Raw genomic sequence first — 27,058 nt, 5'->3', positions numbered from 1 at the left:
AAAACACCACAAACCACTGTCTTAAACAATATGATAGAGTTACAGTAAATCAACACCTCTCTGAAAGAAAAATCGATTGAATATGGAAATGGGATGGCTAGGGATTCAACTAAACTTAAGACAATTCTGGCCGTACCTTTCTCATCCAGCCTCTGTTCCTTGTTGTTAGAGTCCAGCAGAGCTATGTAGAACTGACTGGCATGACCTGATGCTGATTCACTTGGATGCTGATACCCTGTTACTGCAGCTACAAAAAAATGGCAAAAATGAGGATGTAGAGACAAAAAAATAACAATCACAGTAATACTGAAGCATCTGACCGTTAATAGCTTTGTTATTACCTTCTGGCCGTACTGCCTTCTCACAGGACGTCTCTTTTTCAGCATGAGGGTCCAAAGAGCAGCAGGAAGTAGAAGAGATTGGCTCAGAGAATCCTGAATCCGTGGTCCGCGTGGTGGAGAGTGAGGTCTGGGAGGAGAGGGTATCTGGCTCCCCAGAGTGGAGGGCTGAGGCCTGAGCATACTCTGCCTGGGATTCAGGAAGCAGCGAGTGACTCTCCAGCTCCAGATCACCTACTCCTACAGTACTGCTTCCACCCATGGCCTCATCCCCTGGCCCAAGACCCTCAGGAGAGCCTGCTGGCATTGGGGGGAGGTCAACCCGGCACTGGGATGATTCGGGGGATAACCTGCCTGACTGGAAAGGAGGCTGGAACACGTTTACGGAAAACCTGCACAGACATTAGGGAGATTACATTAACAGATCACAACATTATATACGTGAGTGATTCCTTACAGTGATCTTGAACTGACATGAACAATGCATACTTATTCATCTCTCCTGAATATACGCTAGTAGATTCATCTGTCTGTTAAAATTATAGCTTTTTGTCATTCAGACACATGGCTAGAGTTAGGGTTGGGTCAGTCTAGGTTTTGCTGGTCCGGTCCGGTCTACAAGCTAGCATTTGTCATCATGAGATGTTCTGGCCAATTAAAAAGAGACAAGAATCAGCTCTCAGCGATGTCAACTCTAATGATATTCTACAGCTGGTGTCGAGAAAAGCAACAGCCACCTCACTAATGGTTAAAACAGCACAAAAATGACAATTACCAATGTAACATAAGCCACCATGTTCTGAACAGACACAAAAAAGATTTGCATTTTGGAACATAAAAGAGCAAACTTAAATTACTCAGTCCAGCACATGTACACATCACAGCTGAGCAGACGGTGGTGCGGAGTCAAGCAGTGTCTTCATGGTAAATTGCTAACTACTTTGTGAAATACATTGCTGGAAAGTTAATAAACAATGACCCTATCATTTTCCCTTTTCAATATAACTCTAATATAACCCTGTCCCTGACAACCATCATGACACTGATGCTTATCACATCTGTTTGCTATGTTAGCAAGGTAGCTAGTCAGCTATAGTTTGTCAGAACAGTCAGTAACGTAGCAGATTAAAAGGCAAGTAAGAAGCCTTGTTTTGATCCGCTCCCGTTTGTCCTGTTAAAGTTACTGCATTACGCTGCATACTTCATACAAACTCAACACTTCCTGTATCCGTTTCAGATAGCCCCCTTGCGTTTCAGTGAACAGAAAGCCTTAATTTCTTAACAAGGCTTTTATTGTGAAACATTTGCAGGAACGTGTTGTGGAAAACTCACTGACTTGCAACTCCACTCTCATTCATGGGCTCTCATTATGTTTCACTAGGGAGCGGCTGAGTCACGTGCAACACCTTGTGGCAAAATTCTGTATACCAGTCCGTTCTTTGGCTTAATATCAAACCGGTTTGAACATTTTTACATCAGCCCAACCCAACCGAGAATTATTTATTATTGTTAGATCACATATTGTTTTGTATTTCCCAGAAGGCTATAACGATAATTCCTAATGATATACTTAATTAAACAAATGTGACCTGGATAGTGGCATAAATGGATGGATGGATTAACCAATTAAAAATTACTAATTCAAATTTTTGTTAAAACCGAGACTTGCCCATCATGAGTCCACCTGTGCCCAACAATCCACTGTGGCAACAATCCCACTTTTAGTTTATAGGTGTGTAATGACTCCCGGTAGCCCACCATTAGATACAAAGACATTTTAGAAATAACATCCCTGACTATATTTTCTCATTAATTTAATAATTTAACATTTGATAGTGAATTCTGCTGTCTGTATGTTATAACGACAGACAGTGCACAAACAGAATGAAAAGACATTCAGCTGGGACTTGCACATTATGTATGTAAAGTCCCATTATATTAAAAAAAAGGCAGACATCTCTACGGCCGATATCTCCAAAACTCGGCAACTCACGTCAAAACAATCTAGATGGATAAATAGCACAACGGGTAAGAGGAAAAATATGTATTTTTGAGTTTGGGGTGAACTGTCCCTTTAAGAGACGATAACTGAGTGATTATCACTACAGTGCTCTTAATAAGGCAAACAAGGCTGACAGCATTTAATTCAGACTTGTCCGTGTTGTGGAGATGTTACTAGGTCTGACCTAATAACACTGCCTTCATGACTTCATGACTCAAGCGTTTATTCAGACATGAGACCAACATGTTAAATTGCAGTCACATTTACGTAACAAGGTGCATGTCCAAAAGGAGCTATACACAGATTAGTCACAGAAAATATCTTACTAAGTTGTCCTAACAATTATATGTGTGGGCCATGTTATATTTTAAATGATGACGAGCACCAAGGACTGTAAGTTAGACTGTGTACCTGGAGTAACCCTCTAATAGTTGGGTGAGACGGGAATAGGAGAGTCGAGACTCTGGCACGCTGACCAGGAAGGGCAGGCCCACGTTCTCTGTGTTGGGTCGACACAGACCTTTGTGATTGGGCCAGTGGGTCTTCTGACACACTCTGGGAAGTGAAGAACACAAGAGTTGTGACGTTGTTTATAGAAAAATTAATGGAGTTAACTTAAGAAGAAAATGACAGATGCCTCAGTGTACATTTGAAAACATTATTCCCCCCAACAAATCTGTTTCTAATAAAATAATGTAATTTTGTGCAAGGCTGAGACAACATTTTCTAGTAGAACTCACTGATTGCAGTAGCCCACACGATAGCAGCGAGTGCACCGCTTCAGCTTGTCTTCCTCAGACACTGGAGGCTTCAGGCAGGCAGCACACTTTGAGATAGGGATATTAGGGACCTGGAGTCTCTGTAGGGCAAACAGAGGGCAAAGAAAGTCCCCTCAATATCTGTAAACACTGACGTATTTAACATGCTGTAGAAACGTAAAATCAGGACTTGGGTTTTTATTACCTGCTGCACTCTGAGCAATACCACTCTCTCTTTGGCAATGTCTTTGGAAAGCACCTCAAAGCAGAACAACATGTCAGAGGAGGACACCGTGTCCAGGGAATGGGACGGCAGGAACATGCGCTGGAAGCGGTTCTTCCCCACCTGAGAGGGGGAAAAAAACAAGTCCAGTTTTGTCCTCAAGGGTCCTTCAGCAAGACATTTCTGAAAGGGTGTGAAATCCTGAATATTTTAAATATTTAACCTCTGCCAGTCTGAGATTCTCTGGTTTGACCCTGACACTCCTGGAGATGGATTCGAGGACTTCAGCAGTACTGGAGTTCTCCTTGCTCACACTCACTAAAAACTGAGCCACACATATACATAAAAGTAGATTAGATTTTTTCACAACAAAGCAAAGCCACATTTCTGGAACTGGAAACCACTCATTTTATCTTACCTTGATGGTTTTTTTATGAGGTTCCTTAGAAAAGTAGTAAACTGAGAGCACCTTTTGTTTCTGGGGCAAGGGCACAGGCAGGTAGAGAAAAGGGTCGAAGGTGATAGACACCTGAAGAAGAAGACAGAGAAGTAAGGAGAAGGTGAAAAGAGGTAGGTTAGTCATCACTCCAAAGCATTTACTTTAAAGAAAGAAAATCATTTTGTGGAAAGCTATTGTGTGTTACCTTGGAACATGTGGGGCAGACAAGCTTGGATTTGAACTGGCCTTGGAAGAGATCCACTATAAAGGAGTCGTTTCTCATTTTGTGTCTCTGCCATGCCTCCTCCGCCACCACCTGCACCAACAGACAAAAGACATAATCAGATCAGGGCTTGACTAGACTAGAAGGAATGTTAGTTATTTCAACAAAATAAGTTTCTTTTACTTTGTTGTTATCCTGTGTAAAGTAACGATTTAAGTGTAAATTGTACTTAAACTTATGTTCAAAGTAAGCTCATCTGACAAAACCAAGTCACTAATCACAGTAATTGCAACTTATTTCCTGCTTGAGACTTCAAAACCAGATTACCTCAAGATATTTTACAGGTGAGAAAAACACCCACCTCATCCAGTCGTCCATCTGAGTCGACCGTCTCTGTGTAAGGTTTATTCTGAATGCGGTTCAAGTCCTCATGGAGCCCGTCCAGCAAGAAAGCCATGAACTCCTGGGCATCGTGCTGGGCATAACCTGTAAACTGACTGGCTTTACTGGCCACAATCGCCTGCACGGTTACAAACAAACGACAAAAAGGCGAGAAAAGGGAAATTAAAACACTGATCATGTTGTCCTTGCTACGTTAAAAGTTTCCCCTGAGGGAAGAGTGAATGTTAAAAATTTGATTCTTCAGGTCAAAGACAGATTCATCACTTCCAAAGTAAAACACTTCTTAGCAGTTACAGCAAATAAGAAATATTTAGTTTACACATGGAAAATCTGGGTGCTGCTTGTATACCTTGAGTTTTGAGGGTTGGAAGGCATGATGTGTTCCCTTCCAAAGGGCCCTGAGCAGCACAGCAAAACCAATGGCGAGCCTGCCTCCTGTTCCTAGTGGGTTATTGCAGTTGATTTCTGCCTCAAATGCTCGATCTGCAGGGGCACAGAAAATACAGGTATGAGATAATGGAACCAGACATCAACCATAGAAGTCACTGAGGGCTTCCACATGGATGGACAAAAAATACTTGAGGTAAATCTTTAATTTGTTTTTAAAACATGTTAAATGTACAGGCCACATTGTGTGTTGCAGGAATGGCTCCTCCTCGCGTGTTGGTTATTGCCATAATGAATGTAAAAAAAAACAAAACAAAACTATAGCCCTTTGTATTTTTACGAGTGCAGCTAATGTATCATCCCTACAGCATTCATTGTCTATTAATCTTTGGCTATATACATCATTTCCGAAGAACTAGGTGACCTAGATTTTGCAGTAATTATTACAATGTTTTGAATGCTTGAATTACAGAAAGGACAGTATATCTGGCTTATGCAGATAAAACTACTGGAAGTTACTGAGTCCTCATTAAATGTCAACATAACCAGAATTAATTTTGGCAATAATTATCATAGCATTATCTGTTTATCTGTGTACTTAAGCACCACTAAAACACATCCTGTTATATTTCTTAGCAACATAACAGGTAACTGGTATTTGGCAGCATTATAAAGTAGTATAATAAATGATGCATTTGATCAACATTAAGAGCTTTTTATCTCAATGGCATTAAAATATACCAACTCCAATTTGAATGTATTTTATTATGGGTCAGGCCCAAACAAACACATTTACCATGGAAGTAATCCCTGAGTTCTCTGGTGTTCGACAGGGATTGGATGACGCTGTTCATGAAGCAGGTGTTGCCGAGGTTGACCAATCCTGTAAAACCAGGCAGGCACACCTTCTTCTCCTCCTCTTCTTCATGGCGCTCATTGCTGGCAGGAGGTGCATGAGTCATGGGCTGCACCATGCAGGTAGGTTTAGGCTGAGACAGAAAAGATTTACACACCGATTCTACAAATTAGACCAATTCCATATTCATCATCACTTCTGCCTTCTAGACACTGCAATATAGAATTTTCTTTAATTAGTTTGGTTCAACAACTATCCAAACATCAAATCTATATAATAAATATCTTCTTCCACACCTTTCTATTCTTAGACTGATAATATGTTGCCAAACTGAAAAGACCTAATCAACCAGTGAATAAACAACAATACTTTCCTTTGCCTCGTCTCTTCAGTTTAGATGATTATTTATCTTTCTACTCACCGTGGTAACAGTGGGCTCTGGCTTGGTGATGGCAACATGCTCAGAGACAGTGCGAGGAGCCACAGTGTCCAGACCGCCATCCTCCACTCTGGATGAGGCCTTAGGGGCCTTGGGTTTCTCCTCCCCGACCCTCGGAGGCTCCTCCTTGGCTGGGAGGGTGTGCTGGCTGCTGCCTGGCTGGCTCTTGTCCATGCAGGTCGGGCTGGATGGCACAGCGACCTTGGCGCCACCCACTGCACCTTAAACAGAGGAGAATGAAGCTTGTGCTTAGAAGATGAAGGTCAACAAAAAGACACTGGACAGTACTGGACATGAATCATTATAAACTGTAGTGTCTAAAATATAGCATTTAAAGCATTTTCAATAGGGCATACTTTTTTTAAAATTACGTTCCCATAATCTGCAATCGTATCATAAAATTGGAGCGACTTACACTCATTCTTTTGTTAATACAACACTGCTGACAAGTCACGTCGTTTCAACAAATCCTGTGGTTTCTGCAATTTAAACTATCAGTTAATTCCCATCTTTTGCCGTGTTGACATGAAAATCTTGGTAACACCTTACTGTACAGGTCTGTAATTTCCAGATTATTTCCTAAGAAGTTTGCATGTCAGAAGTATGTCCGTTGGTACTAATTATAGGAAAAATAGGAATTTCCTTGAAAGCAAAGCTCCCCTCAAACCCAAGTAAATATACATTCAGTATTCATTTATTGAAACTTTATTCTCCATATATTTTGAATTATGTGTTTGCTTGCGTCTGTGTGTACCAAATGAACACGGTCTCCATTTTTCCCTGTAATTAGAAGCAAATTACATAGCTCTTTTTGGAAAACTTCCAAGGAAATTACTAGGATGTAATCCTAATTTTGTGACTAAAATCTCCCATTTTGACGAATTTCATGGGCACCAAGCCTTAGGTGGTCACACAGTCTGCAGGCCACATACAGATTAGTGCTGACTGATAAATCATATTTTCATCAGCATCACGATATGAACATGTGCGATAAACACATAGCAAAATACTGCCTGAAACGCGATAAATAAGAAAAATCTTAAAAATATATTTTAGGGAGTACGGAAACCCGGTATTAAACGGGCCCGGGGGCTAAGATCGTAGTATTTATTATCACACTGTGGCCTCTGCCTGCTCTCTGTGTCCGAGTCCTCCACATGCACAGGCACAGCGGCCAGCAGAGCCGCAGTAGAGACAGTGAAGTGAAGACAACACGTAGATTACTCGAATTGAGGACAACTACACTCATTACTGTAAGTGCAATAAAACCTTTGCGATTAAAAAGCCAATACACCTGTTCAACAAGCATAAACATGTAGAAAGCTTGGCTAATAGTGAATTGTTACAAACAAGCTAAAACAAAGCTGCCTGTATGTAGTCTAACTGTTTCTTAGTTTGCCACAAATCTTAAAATTGGCAAATTCTTGTACACTTAGCCGCTTGCCGAGACAAACCAGCCCCTCCTCCCACTACCAGCGGTAACTTACCTGCAGTGAATCACAGCAGCAACAGAGGGAGGATGACGGGTGACAGACGACAGGAGGAAGGACTGATACTGACTGATGTCTGTGTTCTTCAGTCTTTCTAAACTTTGATCTGTATTTTAATGTCAGGAATATTAATTATTTTAATTAACATTTTAGATTTGTTTCCAGTGAGATATTGAGTTTATATAGTGACTTTGCTGTAGTACACTTTACTGTTGCTGCTCTAGAAACAACATTTAACAACAAATATTCCTGTTCTGAATTTAAAGACAACCAGGTTAACATAGTAACTGTATAGCTAATATGCAAACTTCAATATTTGATTATTTCTTTCAAGGCATATCGTCGTCGCAATCTTGAACAAATTATCGCACATTTTCCTCATATCGTGCAGGCCAAATACAGATAGGTGACAAATGAAAGGAAAAATCAACATGAAGTGTCTTAGTTTGGAGTCAGGCCACAACGAGCCTCCAGAACAGCTTTAGTGCTCCTTGCTGTGGAACTCTATTGGAGGGATGAACATTCCTCCACAAGATATTCCCCCATTTATATATACAACCTTTATTTAATCAAGTATTATCACTGAGATCAAAAGAGAAACCTGAGTACAGCAGATAGAAAGTAAAACAAACATAGCCAGATGTAACAAAAGGACATATAGCATCAGAGACAGTCACAGACATTACTAAATAGATGTGAAGATGAAAGTTTATATTATATAATTTGGTGTTATGGTGATGGAGAGAATTGTCTTACATGTTGGTCCAAAATCTTTCATAGGTGTGAAACTGGGTTGAGATCGGGTGACTGTAAAGGCCGTAGCATTTTATTCACATCATTTTCATTCTCACCAAACTACTCAGGGAGCCTTGGAGCACAGAAGCATCTGCATTTGATATGTTTCTCCACTGTTTTACTCAGGTTTTTCCTTTAATTTGCCCCCCCAGTCTGTAAGATTAGCAGGGAAGGCCGGCACTCGTATGCTCGTATCTACTTACTGGCTAAGTTACAGAGTTCAAATTCCTGTCATTGAGCTCCCTGATACACACATACATTTGCCTCACACACACACACACACACACCTGTCTGTGTGAGAAAAATAAGTCCACATTGGTATCAAACCTGCTCTTTGAATCATATAGTATACTTACTGTAGCTTTAAGTATATTGTTTAATAATATATAAGATATAGTTGTAAATGTGTTTGCCTAGAGGTGTATATAATGTATGTTGATTTTAAGACTAGACAAGAGTGAATCATTTCACCACACATGCAACATCAAAAGCCTATATCCACACAGTGTTAACAAGTAGAAGCCTGGCAGCACACCTTGTGTGGCAGGGGCCTCCAGACCCCCCCAGCGCTGACTGTGCCTCTTCTTCAGGGTGATGTCCAGTCGGGACGGGGTGAACGAGTAGCTGCACTGCTCAGGCTGGATCAGGTTCCTGATGCACGGGTGAGAGAAATGTAGACAGATCAGATTAAATGACTAAAAAAGGAGGCTCACCACAGCTCACCACCAATCTGTTATTAGTGTTTTACCCACTGAAGTCTGAGGGTGATTTTTATCATATTAACATAATGAATGTTTTAAAGACATTTTAAACATTTCAATTATGACACAGAGGATGTCAACTACCGTCATTAATGATCAGACGTCAAAAGCTGCTCCTTTGACCAAACTTTTTATCCACTTTGTTAAATTTTGAAAGGCGACCAATGCTTAATGAATGGCCTGATGGCTACAAATGTCTGAAAATAACCTTTATGCCACTTTAGAGTTCACAAAATTTCACAGGGAAACATGTAATCTCTGCACCCCCAAATTGCCCATTTAAAGTTTTTCCATTTGAAAAACATTTAGAAAACACATGACTGGCAACAGTGACTGCAACAGTTACCTGAGTTTGACTTGCCACTTGAAAACTGTGTTTGGTCCACAGTCTGAATGAAGCCGCAGAAAGTTAGCATCACTGTATAAGGATGACACAGAAAGATCAGTCACTGTTTGTTTGTTTTTCTTTACAGACATTAAAGCATGGCGAAATGGCATAACTGTTACTATAAGCATATCCACATTCACCTACCTCGTCTGGAAGATGAGCGTGTAGTCCTGTTCCCTGAAGATGACCCTGGCCGTGTCCCTGCATATCCCCTTCATGTAAACATTAACCACCATCAGGTCGGTACCCTTCTCGTACGAATCATTCTTCACAAATTGCAGGTTAACCATCTGCTCTGGGGCTGCAGAAAGTGATTACAGGTATCAACAAATTCATATTTAACCACTGAATAAAATCAGTGCTGACAAACTGAAGAGCAACAATCCTGACTGTGTATATACAGTACTTTGTTATTGCTACATCTATCCACATACACTAGATTTCAATGTGTGGGTAGAAAGATTCTACAAATATAAATCAAATGGAAAGCAGTTCATTTACAATCAATGACAATTTTAACACATAACACAAAACACATGAATGATAATCCAACCCCAAGGCCCTCTGCATCCCCAAAACCTTCTCAACTAACCTTCTTGTTGCTTCATTTCAAGAGGAGGCTCCTCCTTCGACTGATCCTGCTTCTCCTCTCCATCACAGCTGCCCTGCCTCTGGGCTAGATAGGGTGACTGGCCTTGTTTGGCAGCCACGCCAACAGCTGGTACTGAACCTGCCTCTCTTGATCCAAGATGCTGGCGGATCAGAGAATCCTGCTCTGATTCCTGCCCAACAGGCTTTTTCTCTGGCTCAGAGTCAGTTCTATCTCCCAGCTTTTCTGGAGAAGCGGAGTCCAAGCCGACAGCTTTGTGGCAGTCAGTGGTGCTGACGGGAGCTGCTGGTTGGCTATCACTGCCATGTGCTGTTGCTCCGGACCTGTCTGAAGACTGGTTTCGCTTCTCTGCATCCTGAATGAGAAAAGACAAGAAATTTTACCTAAAAACCTCCAGAGAAGAATGTTCACTGGAGACCAAGTGAATATCTAGGAGCAATGGATTCTTCACCTTTGGCAGGGTTTCCACAACTCCCTTTGTCCCTCTCATCACTGCAGTTATCAAGAAGAAAACGGACAACTTGATCTCTAGTCACTTAACCCATTAGTCGATCAACAGATAACCCACAACTATTTTGATAAACAACTGATCACGCAAGTCAGTTTATAACCAAATGACAACAATTCTCTGGTTCCGTCTTCTCAAATGTGAATATTTTCTGGCTTTCTCAGACTTCTGTGATAGTAAACTTAATATCTTTGGATTTTGGCGTTAATCGAAAATTATTCAGTTGCAGCAATACAGTATTCAATATCAGACTGACAACCCCTAATGTTACAGCCGACAGCTCTGTACTCCAGCTGCTTAAGCTAACGTTAACGACATTTAGTAGTTCAATAAGTTTTTTTGTTTTAGAGAACATTAATTTACTGTACTGTGTGACCGCAAATTATAACATTGCTAATATTCAGGCACTATTATTTAAACAACAAATTTGCAATAGCTTAATTATATGTTAATGTAAACAAATATTAAATAACATTCTAAATGAAAGCAACCCAGCTGAGCGTTGGCATTAAAATGTGTCTCATATCCAGATTGTATCTAGACGTGATTTTAACCTGATTACATTTACACCTGGTATTAATATAGGTCTCCAGTGTCTACACTGAGATCCAATCAAGATCTGATCGCTATGTCCAGCTCAAACAACCGAACGTCTTGTTTGCGCGGGTCCAAAAAAATGCTCTCTAACTATAGACTGTGACCGGTAGGTATTTCCACACGTAGTTGTTGTATGTAGATTGACAACGCAATTGCATTTACATTTGTGTTCAATGTGGTCACAATGCGTTCCTGACCGAAACGCAACTTTTCTCACCTGAGTTTTGTTGTTATGGCTGGCAGCAGCGACAGCAACTCCTGGTTTCTGTTCCTGGCCACTGCCTAGTCTCCCCGTTCTGTTGTCTCCATCTTTGTGTTGCATCTGCGGGCTCCGACCAGCGGGCAGGTGTGTGTGTGGAGCTTTACCATTGGCTACTGTAGACTTGACAGAGTGTGTGTCCGTGTTGGCCAGTGACGTAGCCTCCTTGGTGGTCTTGGGCAGCCGTACAACGGTGCGCTTGGCACTGGGTTCCTGAGGCTGCTGCTCGCCTCTCGTGACTTTAACAGGCTTGCTGGTGGTGACTGAGCCATCTCCCGCTCCACCTTTCACCCCTACAGAGTCCGTAGTGGCCTCACACGCTGCTTTGTTTTTCAGGCAGCGCTTGACACCCCGCTCAGCTTTGCCACCGCTGCGTCTTGACTCGCTGTGTGCAGGTGAGGAGGGAGGCTGGGGCTGGAGTTGTGGCTGCAAGGACGACAGTTTGGGTTTCTCTGATGACTCCAAGGCAACAGGTTTCATCTCCAGCTCCTTGTCATTTTTGGTCTCTGTGGGCACTGCCTCCTTCTCCTTCTTGTTTGACTGAAGAAGAGTAAACAGAAGCAAAAGTGTTTTATCATTTAACCAAAGGCAGACTGACCTGACCTGTTTACAGTGTGAATTCCACTTAGGTGTCGGTCATAACTAAAATAACTTTCATGAAATAATAAAATAGTATGCAAAAATACTACATTTATTAGTGCAGATAAAAACAAGACACAAATGTACTCATGTAAGGACAAACAGAAAAAAAAAAATCTTATCATGTGAGACTCACCTTAAGCGAAGGCCAGATGTGAAAGGGAATCTTCTTCTGCATTATGACATGCAGAAAACCTCCTTTTTCCTTGTACTGGACTCTGCTACACGAAGCCTCAATTTCCTCCTGCAATTGGCAGCTCCACTGCCGTCCATCTGAAAAATGACAACAAGCAAACAGTATTAGAGCAGAACTGGGCTCATACATTCAACATAAATGCAGCAAAGACAAGATATACAAGATACACATACAGTATGTTTTATACTGCATTCACATGGAATCAGGCAGACGAGAGACGGACAACACCTTCTTGGCGGCATGGGAAAATCAAACAGTCCGACGGAATTGCAGGACGGCAAAATGAAACACACATGACGATATGTTGCTATGGTGGTGATGTATTGTTTGCAAAGAATGGAATAAAATATATTAAATAAAATTAGTCCACATTTATTATTATGTAATTATTCTAGTAACGCATAAAGCTATAAAATGCAGCTTTCTCTTAATATTCTATTGCAAACTTAAAATTAATGTTAAATTTCCTACAAAACGTGAGGTTAATCATTAAATTTCTAACATGGATAGTGAAAGGAGAACTGCACTTGGTGTATCCCTTGTTTACCAACCAACATTATTAGCTTCTCGTTGTCCCGAACGCCCATGTTTTCTCCTTGTGTGAGGGAGCTACGTAACATCCAGTCGTAAATTCTGTCGCGGAGGACGGCAAAAAGTAAAAAATATTTTACCTTTGGACGGCAATGCTGTCTACCGTTACTGGTATTCTCTGCCGGCCAAACCGAATTTTACCGTCCATGTGATTCAGTATAGGTTAAACACAGGTGATTAACATACAAACTCTTGAGACAGGTCCAAAGTTCAAAAAGGCCTAAACCTAAATGCACAACTGTGCCTGTTCTTTTGTGGTTTTATTTTAATATTATTCAATCTATATCTTTTCATTTACACTCAATATTGTAGTTTCTGTTTATGTTGCTTTACTATGACTTACCTGGGAAGCACACATGGCAGTGTGTATCAGTGAAGGTTGTAATGATATCCTCAATCCTCTGCACCCCCTCCCCACAGCGCAGTCTGACAGTCACTTCATTGACATTCTGCTTCCAGTCCACAAACACATCTGAAAAACACAAAGGAATGGACACATAGGTCACACAGACGTGAAGGAACTTGAAATTGTTTTTCCACCATTTACCACCCTGAGAAAATATAGACACATATCGAAATGCACCTGCTCACAAATTCAGATAGGGCATACCAGTGCATACCAACGCATTCAGTCACAGACTGAAGCAGACTGAAGTACAGTGAACTCAGCAATCACAGATGGGACATCTATAATTATCTGTGCCACACAAACTGTATACCAAGTAAACAATCGCATGAAAGCAAATGATCAACTTACTTTAGAAAACATGCTACCAAGACATTCACACGCTTTTCAAGGTACAATCAAGAGCAGAAACTGACAAAAATATCCCAACATGAAAAACAAACGTACAATTTTTCATAGTGACTTCAAAGGCGTCGCAGTGATTGAAAATAAAGTATCATCCCAGAAGTACAGCAAGCACTAGATTTCCTGTCGTCAACAAAGTCATGTATGGATCATGCACACACTATTGTTAAATTTGTATTTCAATTTAGTCTTCAACAACAACTAGAGAGCCTCAACGGTCCACCTCTACTTCACTCTCTAACTTAATGGCTTTCGAAAGGTCACAAGCAACACCCAATCCCTTCCAGCTGGTGACAGTTGTATTCCCAGTGGAGCCACGCCACAGTGTACTCTCATGACTGGGTAAAACATCACATTGACATTCATGATATGAACACATTATAAGCACCAATGAAAAACTTTGATCTTCATGACCACTTATGCAGATAACACACATAATTTATGCCAGAAAGTCCATTATAGGCGCAAGAAAAATTGCAATACTAACACAGTAGACTTGACATTTTTATCTGCACCTCAAGATAAAAATGAATAGGTGGATAATCATTAAAGCTGCATACCAATAAAAATACAGTACTTTATAAAAGTACAATAGCATTGTTTTATTACCCAAATTATTATTGCAATATCCGACAGTGGACAACTAATCACCCAAGTATGTTTACATTTAATTAGTAAACCAATCAAATTTTTAAAAAGATATATCTAACAACCGAATAGCTCTGCATTAAGAAATTATATCCTATGTCTAAGATTTACTTTAATTGTTTCCCATGCTGTTTTGTTGCAATAGTGTTTTGTATAATATATGTGGGGATAGGACAGTCTGGAACTGTTATGGCAGGAAAATGTGAATAGGCCAAAGCCTAGTAAACAGCCAAATTAAATTATTGCCTCATTAGTGTGCATAAAAGCATTTTAACACGATCATATGGGCCTGGGTCTTTTTCCAGGATAGGAAAGAAAAGCAACCAGGGAGACATGGTTTAAAAGTTCATATCCATTGACGATACATAGCACTGACCAATCAAAACGCAGCCTCTTCACGTGTATCAGTGATCACTGCATAAGCAAGAAGAAGACTAGTCTATGACATTGTACAAAATGCCGTGTGGTGATATTCAGAAAGGCAACATAGACAACAAACACCAAATCCAGCATGATGGAGTATCTGCCAAAGGATTCACTGATCCAATAACAAGTATCCATACTAGAGCAGTTATGAAGTGCTGAGTTATGTGTTGTCATCAACATAAGATTTATTGTTAAAGCTTTACTTGGACCTCTGATCTAATTATATTATTACAAATTTAAGCAGGTACATGGAAAAAAATAAGATCAGTTCAAGAAATGTAAAAAGTTTGTTTCCATGTAGACACACACAACTTACTTTCCACACACAAGTGTGAAGTGGCATATGGTGGAGGTAGCTACGACAGATACCATGCCATATTTACTTTTTGCAGCTTGCTACCATTATATTTCTAAATAAACTTCTAATTTTTTACCAATGGAGTAGTGGGTAAGCCATAACTTATTTCTGTTTTTAACCAGAGGGTCATTTTCAAATAAAGTTTAGCCAGGACAAAGCAAAATTCACTGCCACTAAATGTCGAAGTAGAGCACCAGCATCTCAGACCAAAACAAATGGGGGCTACGGTGCACCAGACTCCATTTACCTCACAGATCATCGTAAAACACACACTTCATTCAAACTGGACAGCCAAGACCAACTCTGGTTTGGTCCTTAATTCACCAAAATATTCTGGCTCTTCCCCTCAACCGGCAGCCCCAAGACAGCAATGGCTGCTGTGGACAAATGCGCCATCGAAGTACGTCCACTAAAACTGCTGTTTTTGCCACTGACAGGCTCAGATTGTTATTGTAAGTGACAACATTATGGAAAGGATCGCTACAGAGCTAGACCTTTTTGTTAAACAGTAAGATCCTTTTTGTTTAACCAGAAACAGCTGTTTTATCTCTCTCGCCCACCACCAGACTCAATCATTTTAATCAATCATTTAAAATGCTATCACAATATAGCAATTATTGCTGTGTGGGACAAATAAAGGATGAGTAAGTAAGGTGCTTTTCATTTGATCACCTACAGGGATTAGTAAGCAGATTTTTTCCTCCTAAGGAACACAAAACATTTAGGGAGTAAATACAAGGCCAGACACCTTAAGAAAAGGGAAGCCACAAATCAAATTTACAGTCTTGTGCAAGGATTAAAATACTTTAATACCCATAATAAATACTTCAGTGGTCAGGCAAAACAGAACCTATGATTCCCTCCTTTTTAAACTCTTAAACTGAAAAAAAGATTTGTCCCATATAATTTCTTGCTGTATAAGAGAGTTACTGTCTTCAGGGCTCCAGACTACCTTTTTCTACTAGTAGCACTGGTGCTCCCTACTGAAACTTTTAGGAGCACCAACACAAAATTTAGGAGCACCACTTAATACGACATGCAATGCAACACATTCAAATTTTTTTCCGTCTTAACTGTATTATTGATAAATGCTTTGGCAATAAATATAAACCCGGCGATACGCCACACTTTATGTAGCCTAAACAAGATTACTGAACAATATTTCTAACAATAACTTAGTAAAATAGATGTAAAATATAACAAGGGGAGGGGAAGGTGGCTGGCTAGAAGGAACACATATTGGCACACTGGCATTCTGGCTCTGGCTAAATCTACTGTCCACTGCAGATGCACTATTCACAACCTGGATGTACAGTATAATGTTAATATAATAGTAAAATGTCAGTATTATATAAATATATTAATAATATAATGTTAGTATATTCATTATAATTTCATATAATAGTATATTATATAGCCTACCACTAGTATTAATTCCAGTTGGACAATACAGCAGTTTAAGAAGAAACACACAACCAACCTTCATTAAATCCTTGTGCAAGACAAATGGTCTACATTGGCAGTTAGTCTCTAATTTGTTAATGCTAAGTACTACCTTGTCAATAACCATAACCATTCATGCATAACAATGAGTTCAACATTTAGAAAGTTTACTGTAGCACGTCAACCTTTTTTTTAATGTCCCGCCCTATCCAGGCTGTGATTGGTCGGTTCACGGAAAGTGTCATTGACAAGCGCATCGACTTTATGAAAAGGTGAACAGGTTTCAACAAAAGGCACCCGATATAGCTAAATGGCCAGCTAGCCAAACCCAAACCTTGCTGATCTTATCCCTGTTGTCTTCTGTCTTACGGCGTCAGCTGCAAAACCGAGACTAACAGCTGAACTGGTCTTGAGGATCTTGAGGAGAAGGTGGGCTGGTGCACAATCAAAGTGGGCCGACGACGCGTCTCGCTCACTCTTGTTTTGTATAATGGGTTACTCAAGCGGCCCACAGAGCGACCAGCCCACCTCAGCCCATTTCTCCCGTCGCTGGCAATGGCCAGTCCGACTATAGGAGGGTCTGAATGATCTTTTCTTTTGAAAAATGTTGATAGTTTGTTTCATTGTCACCAAAAGGGACATGCAAGGGCACTTACGGACCAGACATCAGTACACACACACACACAGGGATGGTGAGTCCCCACAATGTGTCTGTGTAAACAGATTTATGTTCCCACGACATGAGTAATACACGCTCACACAAATACACACCAATTCTTGCTCCCTCTGAATTGCAACAAAGCGATTAAATTAACAGCGAAAAGGACAATATTAAAACTAAATAACAAGAACAATCTTGTCATCTTTTTATTACAGAATGGTGTTGACACATGACTGTAAAATTAAAATGTTTTGGTTTGTACAGAGTAGAGCACTTCCCTGAGTAACTGAAATGAAATGTGTAAGTGTTGTGTGTTTCAATGTGTTATGTAAAAGATATTTTAAAGGCAGAATAAGTAGGATTTGACAGTTGCTGTTTGTAAACGAACGATTCAAATTTGGTTCCTCCTCCCCAGCTCAGAGCGAGACAGCGAGCTAGAGAATGAACTAGGGCTGGGACAATTCATCGATTACCAAAATACGTCAGTTTGCATGTCTTTAGTATGGCTGCACCCCGTCAAAGCAAGAATTCCCCCCGGAGAACAAACTGCAGCATTACCTCGCTCTACCTCTCCCGTGCGGTCTACTGACAGTCGCACATGCTCTGCAGAGAAACACACACACAGAGAGTCTCCTGTTTATGTAGGTCTACTTATGCCATTGTTTTGTAAAAGCTTGTAAGTGCACCTTTCGGTGCCGATGTCATTTGGTGTCACGTTGGTTTCAATCGATTCAATAGGCGACGTCATTAACAACGAGCCTCCGCCACACGCGGCTCACGGAGGAGTTGTGTTTTTTGGGCGACATAGTGCTGACGAAGAAAGTCAACAGTGCAGACACATGCGGGGAGAGAGAAACAGAAAGAGGCAGGCGGGGCAAGCCGGTGTGTGTGTGTGCAGAAAGCCTGAGGTGTAGGTGTGTGCTTGTGTACTTTGTGTGAGTAAACACAAAAATAAGGTGGAGAATTAAAATGGTAAGAAATAACCTACAGGAAACAGGGTAATATATTACTTTATTCTTTCAAATATAATATTTTCAATAGACAAATATATTTTTTGTTGCAGAGCAGCTGTTGTGCCCTGCAGTGCATACTTTTCTTGTTACATTTGTTTGTTTTTAAGAGAAAATTATTGAATAAAATATTGAATATCAATGAGACAAGTTTGATATTTATTAATTGTTAATTAAGTAATAAAAAATACTCTTTAGAATAATCAATAAATTAGTCGTTAGATTAGCCTTAGCCTTAGAATGAATAAAGAGAGGGAGCGCCGTTAGCGAGAAAGCAGTGAATCAGAGAAATAAAACATTATTTTCTGATTGTTTCACTGCAAAACTGCTAGTTTTGTACTGTACGACCAACACTTCAAATGCCCAAGATATTCAGTTTACAATCACACATCACAAAGCACAAGTGAGCGGTGAGAATAAATCCTGAGTATGTATAACAATTTTTTTTTAACACTACACCTGTATAATATATACACAAACCTAATGTGACAATGCTTTGTTTACTATGCATATAGGGCAAGGTATTACAGCAGTAAATCTTGCTATTCAGCAAGCAGGTAACTAATACTAGTAGTTGCTGTTTAACAACCAAATGCAGTTGTTTAAAAAGCTTTATTTTAAAAAAAAAGGTGCCCTATGGAGTCTAGTAAAGGAACAAAAGTTATGTTTGCATACAGTGTTTCACACCAAAACTCATCGTGTGTATCCTTGAGGTCTTAGAAACGTGTGAAATCTGTTTCCTTCCTGATAAACATTTACAAAGCCGATTTCTATTGTTATTCCATTAAATTTTTTTTACTTGACAAACAATCTGCAAATTAATCAATAACAAATGTTTTATTAGTTGAACAACACACATAAAGCTTACCTTTCTTGACCTCTGCAATAACCCCATCTACTGCTGCAGCGGCTGCCCTCTTGGCCTCTCTGCTCTCCTGGTTGGCCCTGTCCTTCTGCTTCTTCTTACTGGTACTGGAGGACAGGTCTGAGCTGTTGTCTCTCCCGCTGCCTCCTCTCTGCTGAGCCCCACCACGACGGCCCACTGTCTCGCTACCAGCCACACCACTACCACCGCTGCTGGCCATCTTCAGGCACTTGGCAATAACAGGCCGCCCGTCGCCGGAATCACTACCGCTGCTGGGGTCTGGATCTGAGGTGTGCCTCTTCCTGCCTGGCCCGGCTATCTTGGCGATGATACTTGTCTGAACTCTCCCAGAACAGAATCAGGAAGGCTAGTAAGGGATGGGGACCTGAGGCAGAGGGCAGAAAGACATTTAATAATCGAGAGGAGAAACCAATAGTAATCTTCATAATTGTTTGACATCAATATGTGCAAGGTATAACAAAGTAAAGTTAAACAACTCAGGTAATCATTACAATAAGCCTTTGCTATGTTTGTATACTACACACAAACAGACACACACACACACAGGGAGGGAGAGAAAGTGGTTCACTGCTTGAAATTGATTAGGATTAGGTTTCATATAACTACAACAATGCTGAACGAGACATGGACATTATGTCTTACAAAAGAAAGCATATGGCTGTACATAACGTTAGCCGAAACAGACCGACACAGACTTGTCTCGTTTCCTTAGCATAGCAACAGCAAGTTGCTAGCTTGGACAGTCAAAAAACAAACAAAGGACAGCAGCTCCATTAGCCATTTTATTCGGCGTTAAATACTGCACATTTACTAAAACATGGGTGGTGTTCATTAAGCTAGCTAGCAAGCTTAACAATGCGGCTTCCCGTCCCAAGAGTTGTTATCGTTAGCTTGGCAACTGGTAAGTTAGCCAGCCGAGAGGGGGGCATAGGTTCGTTTATTTTAAGGCACATGTGTTTTGGGCTATCATGTGCCTGTCGATATGAGGCATACACATTAACCTGTCTATAGCGTTTAACTAACGTTATATTCCCGAGATTCTTTTTTGGCAAATTATTTATTGGAATTAGCAAATAATATTAATGTACCTGGTCCACATTGGGGAGAGTGGGACAATGCAATTATTGGAAAGCACATTGGGGTTAAACTATATACTGTATCTAAATTAACTGTCTTTGCTTTACTGATTGGAAATGACCGACCACATTACTACTGCATAATGCCAGAGAAAATTATATAGCTCGTTTACCAATACGATCACTAACGTTACACCTGATCTCCAATCGGTGTCTTCCAGCAGAGCGCAGGACAGGTCATACAATCAAACGCTCCCACAGTCTTCGAGAAGCTAATGTCATTAGCCATATCAAGCTAACGCTAGCTGACACGAAAGGGTTGATGTGGCTACCGATTTTACACAGCCAACACAACATGACATCTCGTGACACCTGACGCCCGTCTGTCATTAAAATGCCAAATTAATACTGACATTAAAACGGGAGACTTACGGAGCTTCAATCTGGCGAGAACTGAATGCCGTTCCTAACCCACAATGGCCGGCGATTCCTTGTGCTTCTCCCGCCCGCTGAGCTCCTTCACGGACGCGGGCCGCTAAACTCCTGCCCGCAAACCCTGTAGTCCACGGTGTTTCTGGAATATTCTTTCATTTATCCGGGACCCATTTCTGGTGACTTCAAAGTACTTATTTCAGAGATTCAAAAAAAAAAAAAAGACAACAAATGAAAACCGGTTCAGTCTGTTGGTATCATTCGGCCTCTGCGGCGTAAGTCCTACTTTGTTTGGGACAAAATACACTGCTGCCCGGAACCATGGATGTATTGGGCCAAACCTGAAATGAGTTCGCGCACAGGCCACTTCCTGGCTGGGGCGTTCACGTGATCTGTAGCTCTTCCTTTACCTCTCTCTCTCAATTCAGTTCAATTCAATTGGGCTTCATTTGCATGACAAACAGATGTTAACATAATATAATAAATAATATCGCCAAAGCATGTGTAAAATAAAAACATACATAAACAGAAGAATCTCTCTCTCACACACGCACACACACAGTACTCTTCAATATACATTCTTTGATCTTTTGCCATAGGCTATTTATCAAGATTGGATTATGAAGGCAAATTCCCCAGGCCTGGAACTGAAATGATACAGGCCTTAAAGTGGCTCCTACATTTTTACCTAATCTTGAGGCCCTATCCTGTTGCGGGGGCCATCTGTCAAAAGGGCTTGAACCCGTAATTATAACAAACTATAACAGACACTCAGCAAACCCTGGGCAGGGTAGTATTCAAGCGTAGGGATACTGGTTGGTTTCTGGAGCTCTGGCCAGAATGGGCTGGGGGAACTTCTACTTCAGCTGAAGACCATCCCAAATCCTCCCGAGTCAACATTCAATGGCACTCATGTGTCAACTCTTTTTATGGGCCTATATTCCCAGATATTTTTTGAATCGCTCGAGGAGGGGGCTGACAGGGCCATGGCCATAATACATCAAGAAGCCCTACTATTTTTAGACAGGGACCATGTCCCAAATGGCACCCTGGGCCCTGAGTCATCCTCTGAGTCTGCACTAAAATGATGTTGACAGTGATGATGCAGACCTGTGGTGTTCGCTGTTGTTGTTGTTACCTTCTCATACTCTAACTCCTGTGGTAGAGCATGACAAACGCAACACAACACACAAAGAGCATCCCGAGAAATAATCATGGCACTGATGTCTGATGAAAATACCTTTTAAAACATTGTTTACATTTGATGTACTTGTTTATTTATGTTTGAACTTTATCCTTGGCCTCATTAGTGTTTACTTGCACACGAAAAATAAGGTGGATACTGTTGTGTTCAAGTATACAGAGAAGGTTTGTCATCATCACCCTAATTATTGAGATATAGAAATGGTAACTTGATAAATTAAGTTAACTTTTATTATTCGAAAATTACAAGTGAAATACACTGAACTTCCAGAGATCATCAGAACAATGACAAATTTAACAAGACAACAATATTTTGTAGCCAAAAACTATACAGCCAAAGTAACTATTACAAGTAAAATGCCTTTCTGATCTCCCTTAATTCTAATGTAGCTCCTTCATTTTTGCTTTCTCTTTGAATTGGCCTTTCCCCCAAATCTGTGTCTAAGGGCTAGTGTCAAACTCTCCTGTCATCTTGGCAGTATACTCAGCCATTCACAGTGATCAGACATTGCTGCAAGGTTTGGGCAAGAGACTGTTAAGTCTGCAAAGATGCAGACTTTGTCAAAGGGCACCCCAAGGACTCATGGCAGCGCTCAATAGCACCCTTGTAGAACACAAAAATAGCAATGGGACACCTTACACCCTTGCAGACTCTGGTGTGAACACATGCGCATTCAGGCCACAAGACAGAAAGGTTAGAAAATGGGACAGTATCAAGCACAGAGGCTTTTCATATGATCAAAATGTGTAATCTGATTTCTAACTGACTCCTGATAAAGATGCTCAAAGAAGCTATTTTGACATAGAGAAATGTTAAGTTATCCAACCTTTATTCACAAAACTATACACAGCTCAACTTTACACAAGCTTCTTTTGGTATTTTTGCTTTGGAAATTAGTTATCAAAATCATGTGGCTGCCAGTTGATAGATGATCTGAGGGAAATATGTGTACAAAGTTAGTTTTTTGGTTTGTTATGTTTCCTAAAACACAAATTGTCATGCAAATAGTACAAGAGTAAATGTTCAAGACACTAGCATACTATAAGGCACAAATAAACACTGTACATACTGTAGAATACTATGTCACTTCAGTGAGGCATCAGTTACTGCAGATCTTACAGATTCCATCACAGTACATTTGATAAACAAACATTCACAATCTGTGCTTGCAAGTTTGGCATTCATAAAAATGAATCCTGGTGATGACTAAAAGGAAAAGTTCAAAATTTTGGGAATTACACTTATTCGCTTTCTTGCCGAGAGTTAGATGAGAAGATCAACACCACTCTTATCTTTCTGTTATAGGCAACACTTAGCTTAGCTTAGCATAAAATGACTAACTAGTCCTTTAACTTTGTCCTGAGGATGGTGCCAGAAGGAATGCTATTTTGTTACCTAAATCAAAAGGGTTTATTCTCTGTACAGTGACCACTTAGAACATGTCAGACTCAGCTTGTCAGGCTCAGCTAGACCATAATGTCTGCTGGTTTCATCGGTTCTATCCGACAGTTGTTGAGATATTTCACTCTGGACCAAAGTTCACCCACATACAGACTGATAGACCGACCGATAATAGCATCACTAGAGCCGTGCGGCTAGCATACACTGTTAGTTTACACTGCTCTACATTATTCCTGTGTAGTATTAGTGTACAGCCATCCTCCTGCTCCAGGCAGAGGTGGTTTTTGGGCTGGGTATATTTATTGGCTTAACAGAGTCACTAAGTTAATTTTATTTTCACATAAAAATGGTCATATCATTTGTTTCCCTATTATTTGTATAAAGGCATAATACAAAATACACATAATACAAAAAAATGGATTCCTAGCACCACAGTTGGTAGTTTTTAGCTGAAAATTCAAAATTTATAATCCTCATATTATATTTATAATCCTCATATCATCCTCTATAAACCTCATATCTATTAGTTTTGGCTCATTTGAAAACATTTTTTGAACAGATTTTCATTCTGTTTTTATGTCTATGTATCTCATGCACCCAAAAGTAGCTGTGTTTCATACTGAAAGAAGACACTGTCCACTGCAGTTTAAATGAAGTCCTCTTGCGCAGTTCAGAATACACTGTACATAGAAAAAATGGGGAGAAAATGATATTGACCTGCTGATTATGCAACATTCACTAGTAAGTAAAAAAAACAATAAATGGTTTAAGTATAGATTGTTTGCAATGCATTATTTTCACCCAAATCTGTGTATTATAGACTTTTGTCAAATATAATTTAAATTTTTCATCAAACACAAATTTTGACATAGATACATTTCCAGATTATTTTAAAATTAAAAACAAAAATAATGTGCACAAATTAGAATTAAAATACAACATGTGATATCAGACAACCTTTACATGAACAGTCATGGGTATGTTTATATGTATCTAAATATGATAGCCACGTTTTATCATTATCTCATAAAAGACAGTTTACAAACAACATATGCAAATTAACTTGTAGAATGATAAAATAACCAACCCAGCAGTCTTCTTTCATTGTTTTCTTCAAAGTCTGTTGTACAGCTAACTGTATCTGGAGGAAATGTCAGAACAACACAATGATTGACCTGTTTTCTCATGACATGGAGTAGTGAGTTACTGGCATGTATTGTAGATCTGGATCTGTTTGTTGATGTCATTGAGGATCGCTTTCATCTTGTCCTCCAAGCCGTCCAGTTGACGAGCTTTCCCCTCTAACTTCCTCTGGTTCTCCTCATAGTTTTTCTCCAGCTCTGTGGGAAGCAGGAATTTCAGCATTTGGTGCAATTGCAAGTCATTCTTGAGTCATTCTACTTGATCTGGGTGCTGATTTTGACGCAGTTGATCCCCACATTTTTAAAAATAGACCGAGGGAACATGTTTGCCTGTCTGAAATTGTTTTTAACTGCCCTGCTACCTCTCTTGCCGAGAGTTCTTTGTCATTTCCCAAAACACTGTGAAATAACTTGTGGGGTTCCTTAAGGATTGATTTAGGGCCATCTACATTTGAATCTATATATGGTATCCCCTGGTGGTGTCCTCACTGGGCACGGCATCTCTTTCCATAGCTATGCTGATGACACACAGCTATTTCTTTTTAAATGTATTTTAGTTATTAGTGCCTGGATGTCACAAAACTCTTCGTAGCTCAACCAGCATAAAACTTAAATATTAATTATAGGTTCTAAGGTTCAGAGAGAGAAACTGGACACAAAAATAAATTATCTTACACCAAGCCAACGGGCAAGAAACCACTGTGTCATGTTTGACTCAGAAGTGAGCTTTAAAGAAATAGACAAATACACTTATTTGCTTTCTTTTCCTTTCTCTGGAAATTTCTTGGCAAGAGTGAGATGAGAAGATCAATACCAGACTAGTCTGTACACGTCTGTGCAGTAAATATGAAGCTACAGTCAGCAGCTGCTTAGCTTAGTTTGGCACAAAAACTGGAAACAGGGAGACTGTCAAAATCTGCCAACTGGCACCTCTAAAGCGCACTAATTAACACATTATTTCCTGTTTGTTTAATAAGTACAAAAAACTAAATGTAAAAATGACACCGTGAGCCAAACTATTTCATGGTTGGGCGTGGTTCATTCCTGAAGTCTCTGCTGGTTGCCTGACAATCTCACAGGTCTTGCACCAGCCTATTTGTTTGACATGCTTGCATTGTATGAACCAGTAAGGTCAGGCCAGTAAGTTATTTTACTGGGTTCTTATATTTATTGCCATTTATCTATTGTAATTTTTTTTTATGTTTTATTATTTCCCTTTTGTCATTTGCATTTTTGTGTGCATTCGTCTCCACAAGTTTATATGTGTACTGTGTTATTATCAGCTTGGCAATCGCCTGTGGAGTGCTTTGAACTGCACTAACCTGTATGAAAGGTTCTATACAAATAAAGTTTCAATGACTAATTCTGGAGTCTGGACTTGAAACTATAGCTTGAGGATCCAATTAGCTGTTGACCTCCTGTCTTTTCTGTCTCATGGGTGTTCATTATATCTTGCATCTAAATAGCTTATGCCAATGTGAATAGTAAAATATAATTTTCATAAATCTGTAACATATTCTTTGCACTCCGAACTATGTAACAATTGTGTCTTATATTACATAAACTCTGTCTATCTCTTAGTCTACATACACACAGGCACACACACATAAACACACACACAGATATTGATAAGCACCTGCTAGTCTCTGGAGCTTGTTCTGGGCATCTTTCAGTAGTTGCTTTGCTTCATCTCTGAGGCTCTCTGCCCTTTTCTTGGCATCCTTCACAGCCTTGGCCTTTGTGTCAACCCGCTGCTGCACCTCATGGTATTTATCTGTCAGCTGGCCGTCTAGAATCTGTGGATCAAGACAGAAAAGAGGTTTTTCTATAACAGCTGTGTATGCTTGCAATGAGGAAAAGTGTGTGCGCAAACACAGACACACACCTGCTTGGCTTCGTTTGCTTTGTCTCGTGCCATGGTGGCTGTCTCTTCGGCTCGGGCTGCTGCCATGCTGTTGTTGGCACGCTTGGTCTTCAGGGCATTGATCTCCTGTCCCAGTGTGCCCAGGCGGTCCATGGCATCATTCAGGTCCTTCTCACTGTTAGATGTCTCCGACTCAATCTGAGAAGAGCATGCCCAAACAAAGTGAATTCTGATCCCTCTTAAATAATATTAATAATTATTATAATATTTCTCAAAATGGAGTCCTGGACATTCATATAATTGCCTGTATGTGTGTGTTTTAAATGCACACTGAACACCTTTAACAGGGCATTAAGGCATCCATGATTTTCATCAACCTTTAAATAATGCCGGGCCTGTAATTTAAACCTGCATTAACAGAGTTTTTAGCCACTTGGGGGTAGTGGAACACAGCACTGACATATCAACACCTTTAAAGCTGATATGGCAAACTTGTTAGCAAACAATTACTTATTAGAGCAGATATGGAGCAACTTAAGCATTCATATGTAAATCCAATATTCACTTTTCTTTTCTTTAAGCTCTGCTTTACTCTCCACCAACTCCTGAAGGACATATCTGTCTCTTTGGCTGCTCACTGCTCCACTATGTTCACCAGCTAGTCGCTAACTGCATCTGTCTGCCGTTTGGTACTGTGGGGTTTATGAGAGCTTCTTCTCTGAAAACCGCTGCTTTCTGTGGCTGAAAACGACGCTGATGTGAGCGGTGAGATTAATCAAAACAGTAAAGTTGCAG

At 40.2% G+C, this 27,058-nt stretch overlaps 2 protein-coding genes across 6 annotated transcripts in view; both read right to left on the bottom strand.

The window, feature by feature from the left end:
• Nucleotides 1-21,023, bottom strand: part of usp19 (ubiquitin specific peptidase 19) — a 31,556-nt gene extending 10,533 nt beyond the window's left edge. The window contains exons 1-21 of one of the 3 annotated variants that reach the window (XM_044210843.1): nucleotides 20,653-21,023; nucleotides 19,127-19,508; nucleotides 13,245-13,373; nucleotides 12,251-12,387; nucleotides 11,434-12,015; nucleotides 10,094-10,466; nucleotides 9,646-9,802; nucleotides 9,460-9,531; nucleotides 8,888-9,003; nucleotides 6,050-6,288; nucleotides 5,569-5,761; nucleotides 4,735-4,868; nucleotides 4,345-4,503; nucleotides 3,966-4,076; nucleotides 3,740-3,850; nucleotides 3,545-3,646; nucleotides 3,304-3,444; nucleotides 3,081-3,199; nucleotides 2,752-2,895; nucleotides 342-730; nucleotides 137-247 (exon numbers count right to left, since the gene is read on the bottom strand). In XM_044210843.1, the coding sequence (XP_044066778.1) occupies nucleotides 137-247; nucleotides 342-730; nucleotides 2,752-2,895; nucleotides 3,081-3,199; nucleotides 3,304-3,444; nucleotides 3,545-3,646; nucleotides 3,740-3,850; nucleotides 3,966-4,076; nucleotides 4,345-4,503; nucleotides 4,735-4,868; nucleotides 5,569-5,761; nucleotides 6,050-6,288; nucleotides 8,888-9,003; nucleotides 9,460-9,531; nucleotides 9,646-9,802; nucleotides 10,094-10,466; nucleotides 11,434-12,015; nucleotides 12,251-12,387; nucleotides 13,245-13,373; nucleotides 19,127-19,343 (3,736 nt within the window). In that variant the 5' untranslated portion in view covers nucleotides 19,344-19,508; nucleotides 20,653-21,023. The remainder of the gene's footprint in view (nucleotides 1-136; nucleotides 248-341; nucleotides 731-2,751; nucleotides 2,896-3,080; nucleotides 3,200-3,303; nucleotides 3,445-3,544; nucleotides 3,647-3,739; nucleotides 3,851-3,965; nucleotides 4,077-4,344; nucleotides 4,504-4,734; nucleotides 4,869-5,568; nucleotides 5,762-6,049; nucleotides 6,289-8,887; nucleotides 9,004-9,459; nucleotides 9,532-9,645; nucleotides 9,803-10,093; nucleotides 10,467-11,433; nucleotides 12,016-12,250; nucleotides 12,388-13,244; nucleotides 13,374-19,126; nucleotides 19,509-20,652) is intronic. The other 2 variants (XM_044210844.1, XM_044210845.1) reach the window with 2 other exon arrangements.
• Nucleotides 21,024-22,668: 1,645 nt separating this feature from the next.
• lamb2 (laminin, beta 2 (laminin S)) overlaps nucleotides 22,669-27,058 on the bottom strand; it is a 53,316-nt gene continuing 48,926 nt past the window's right edge. For all 3 annotated transcript variants that reach the window (XM_044211359.1, XM_044211360.1, XM_044211361.1), the window contains 3 exons: nucleotides 26,285-26,461; nucleotides 26,036-26,195; nucleotides 22,669-24,597 (listed from right to left, as the gene is read on the bottom strand). In XM_044211359.1, the coding sequence (XP_044067294.1) occupies nucleotides 24,461-24,597; nucleotides 26,036-26,195; nucleotides 26,285-26,461 (474 nt within the window). In that variant the 3' untranslated portion in view covers nucleotides 22,669-24,460. The remainder of the gene's footprint in view (nucleotides 24,598-26,035; nucleotides 26,196-26,284; nucleotides 26,462-27,058) is intronic.

Source organism: Siniperca chuatsi, linkage group LG10, assembly GCF_020085105.1.
Source record: "Siniperca chuatsi isolate FFG_IHB_CAS linkage group LG10, ASM2008510v1, whole genome shotgun sequence".
Taxonomy (NCBI): domain Eukaryota; kingdom Metazoa; phylum Chordata; class Actinopteri; order Centrarchiformes; family Sinipercidae; genus Siniperca; species Siniperca chuatsi.
The sequence above is the reverse complement of the archived record's forward strand: the minus strand, read 5'-3'. Positions and strand labels throughout refer to the sequence as shown.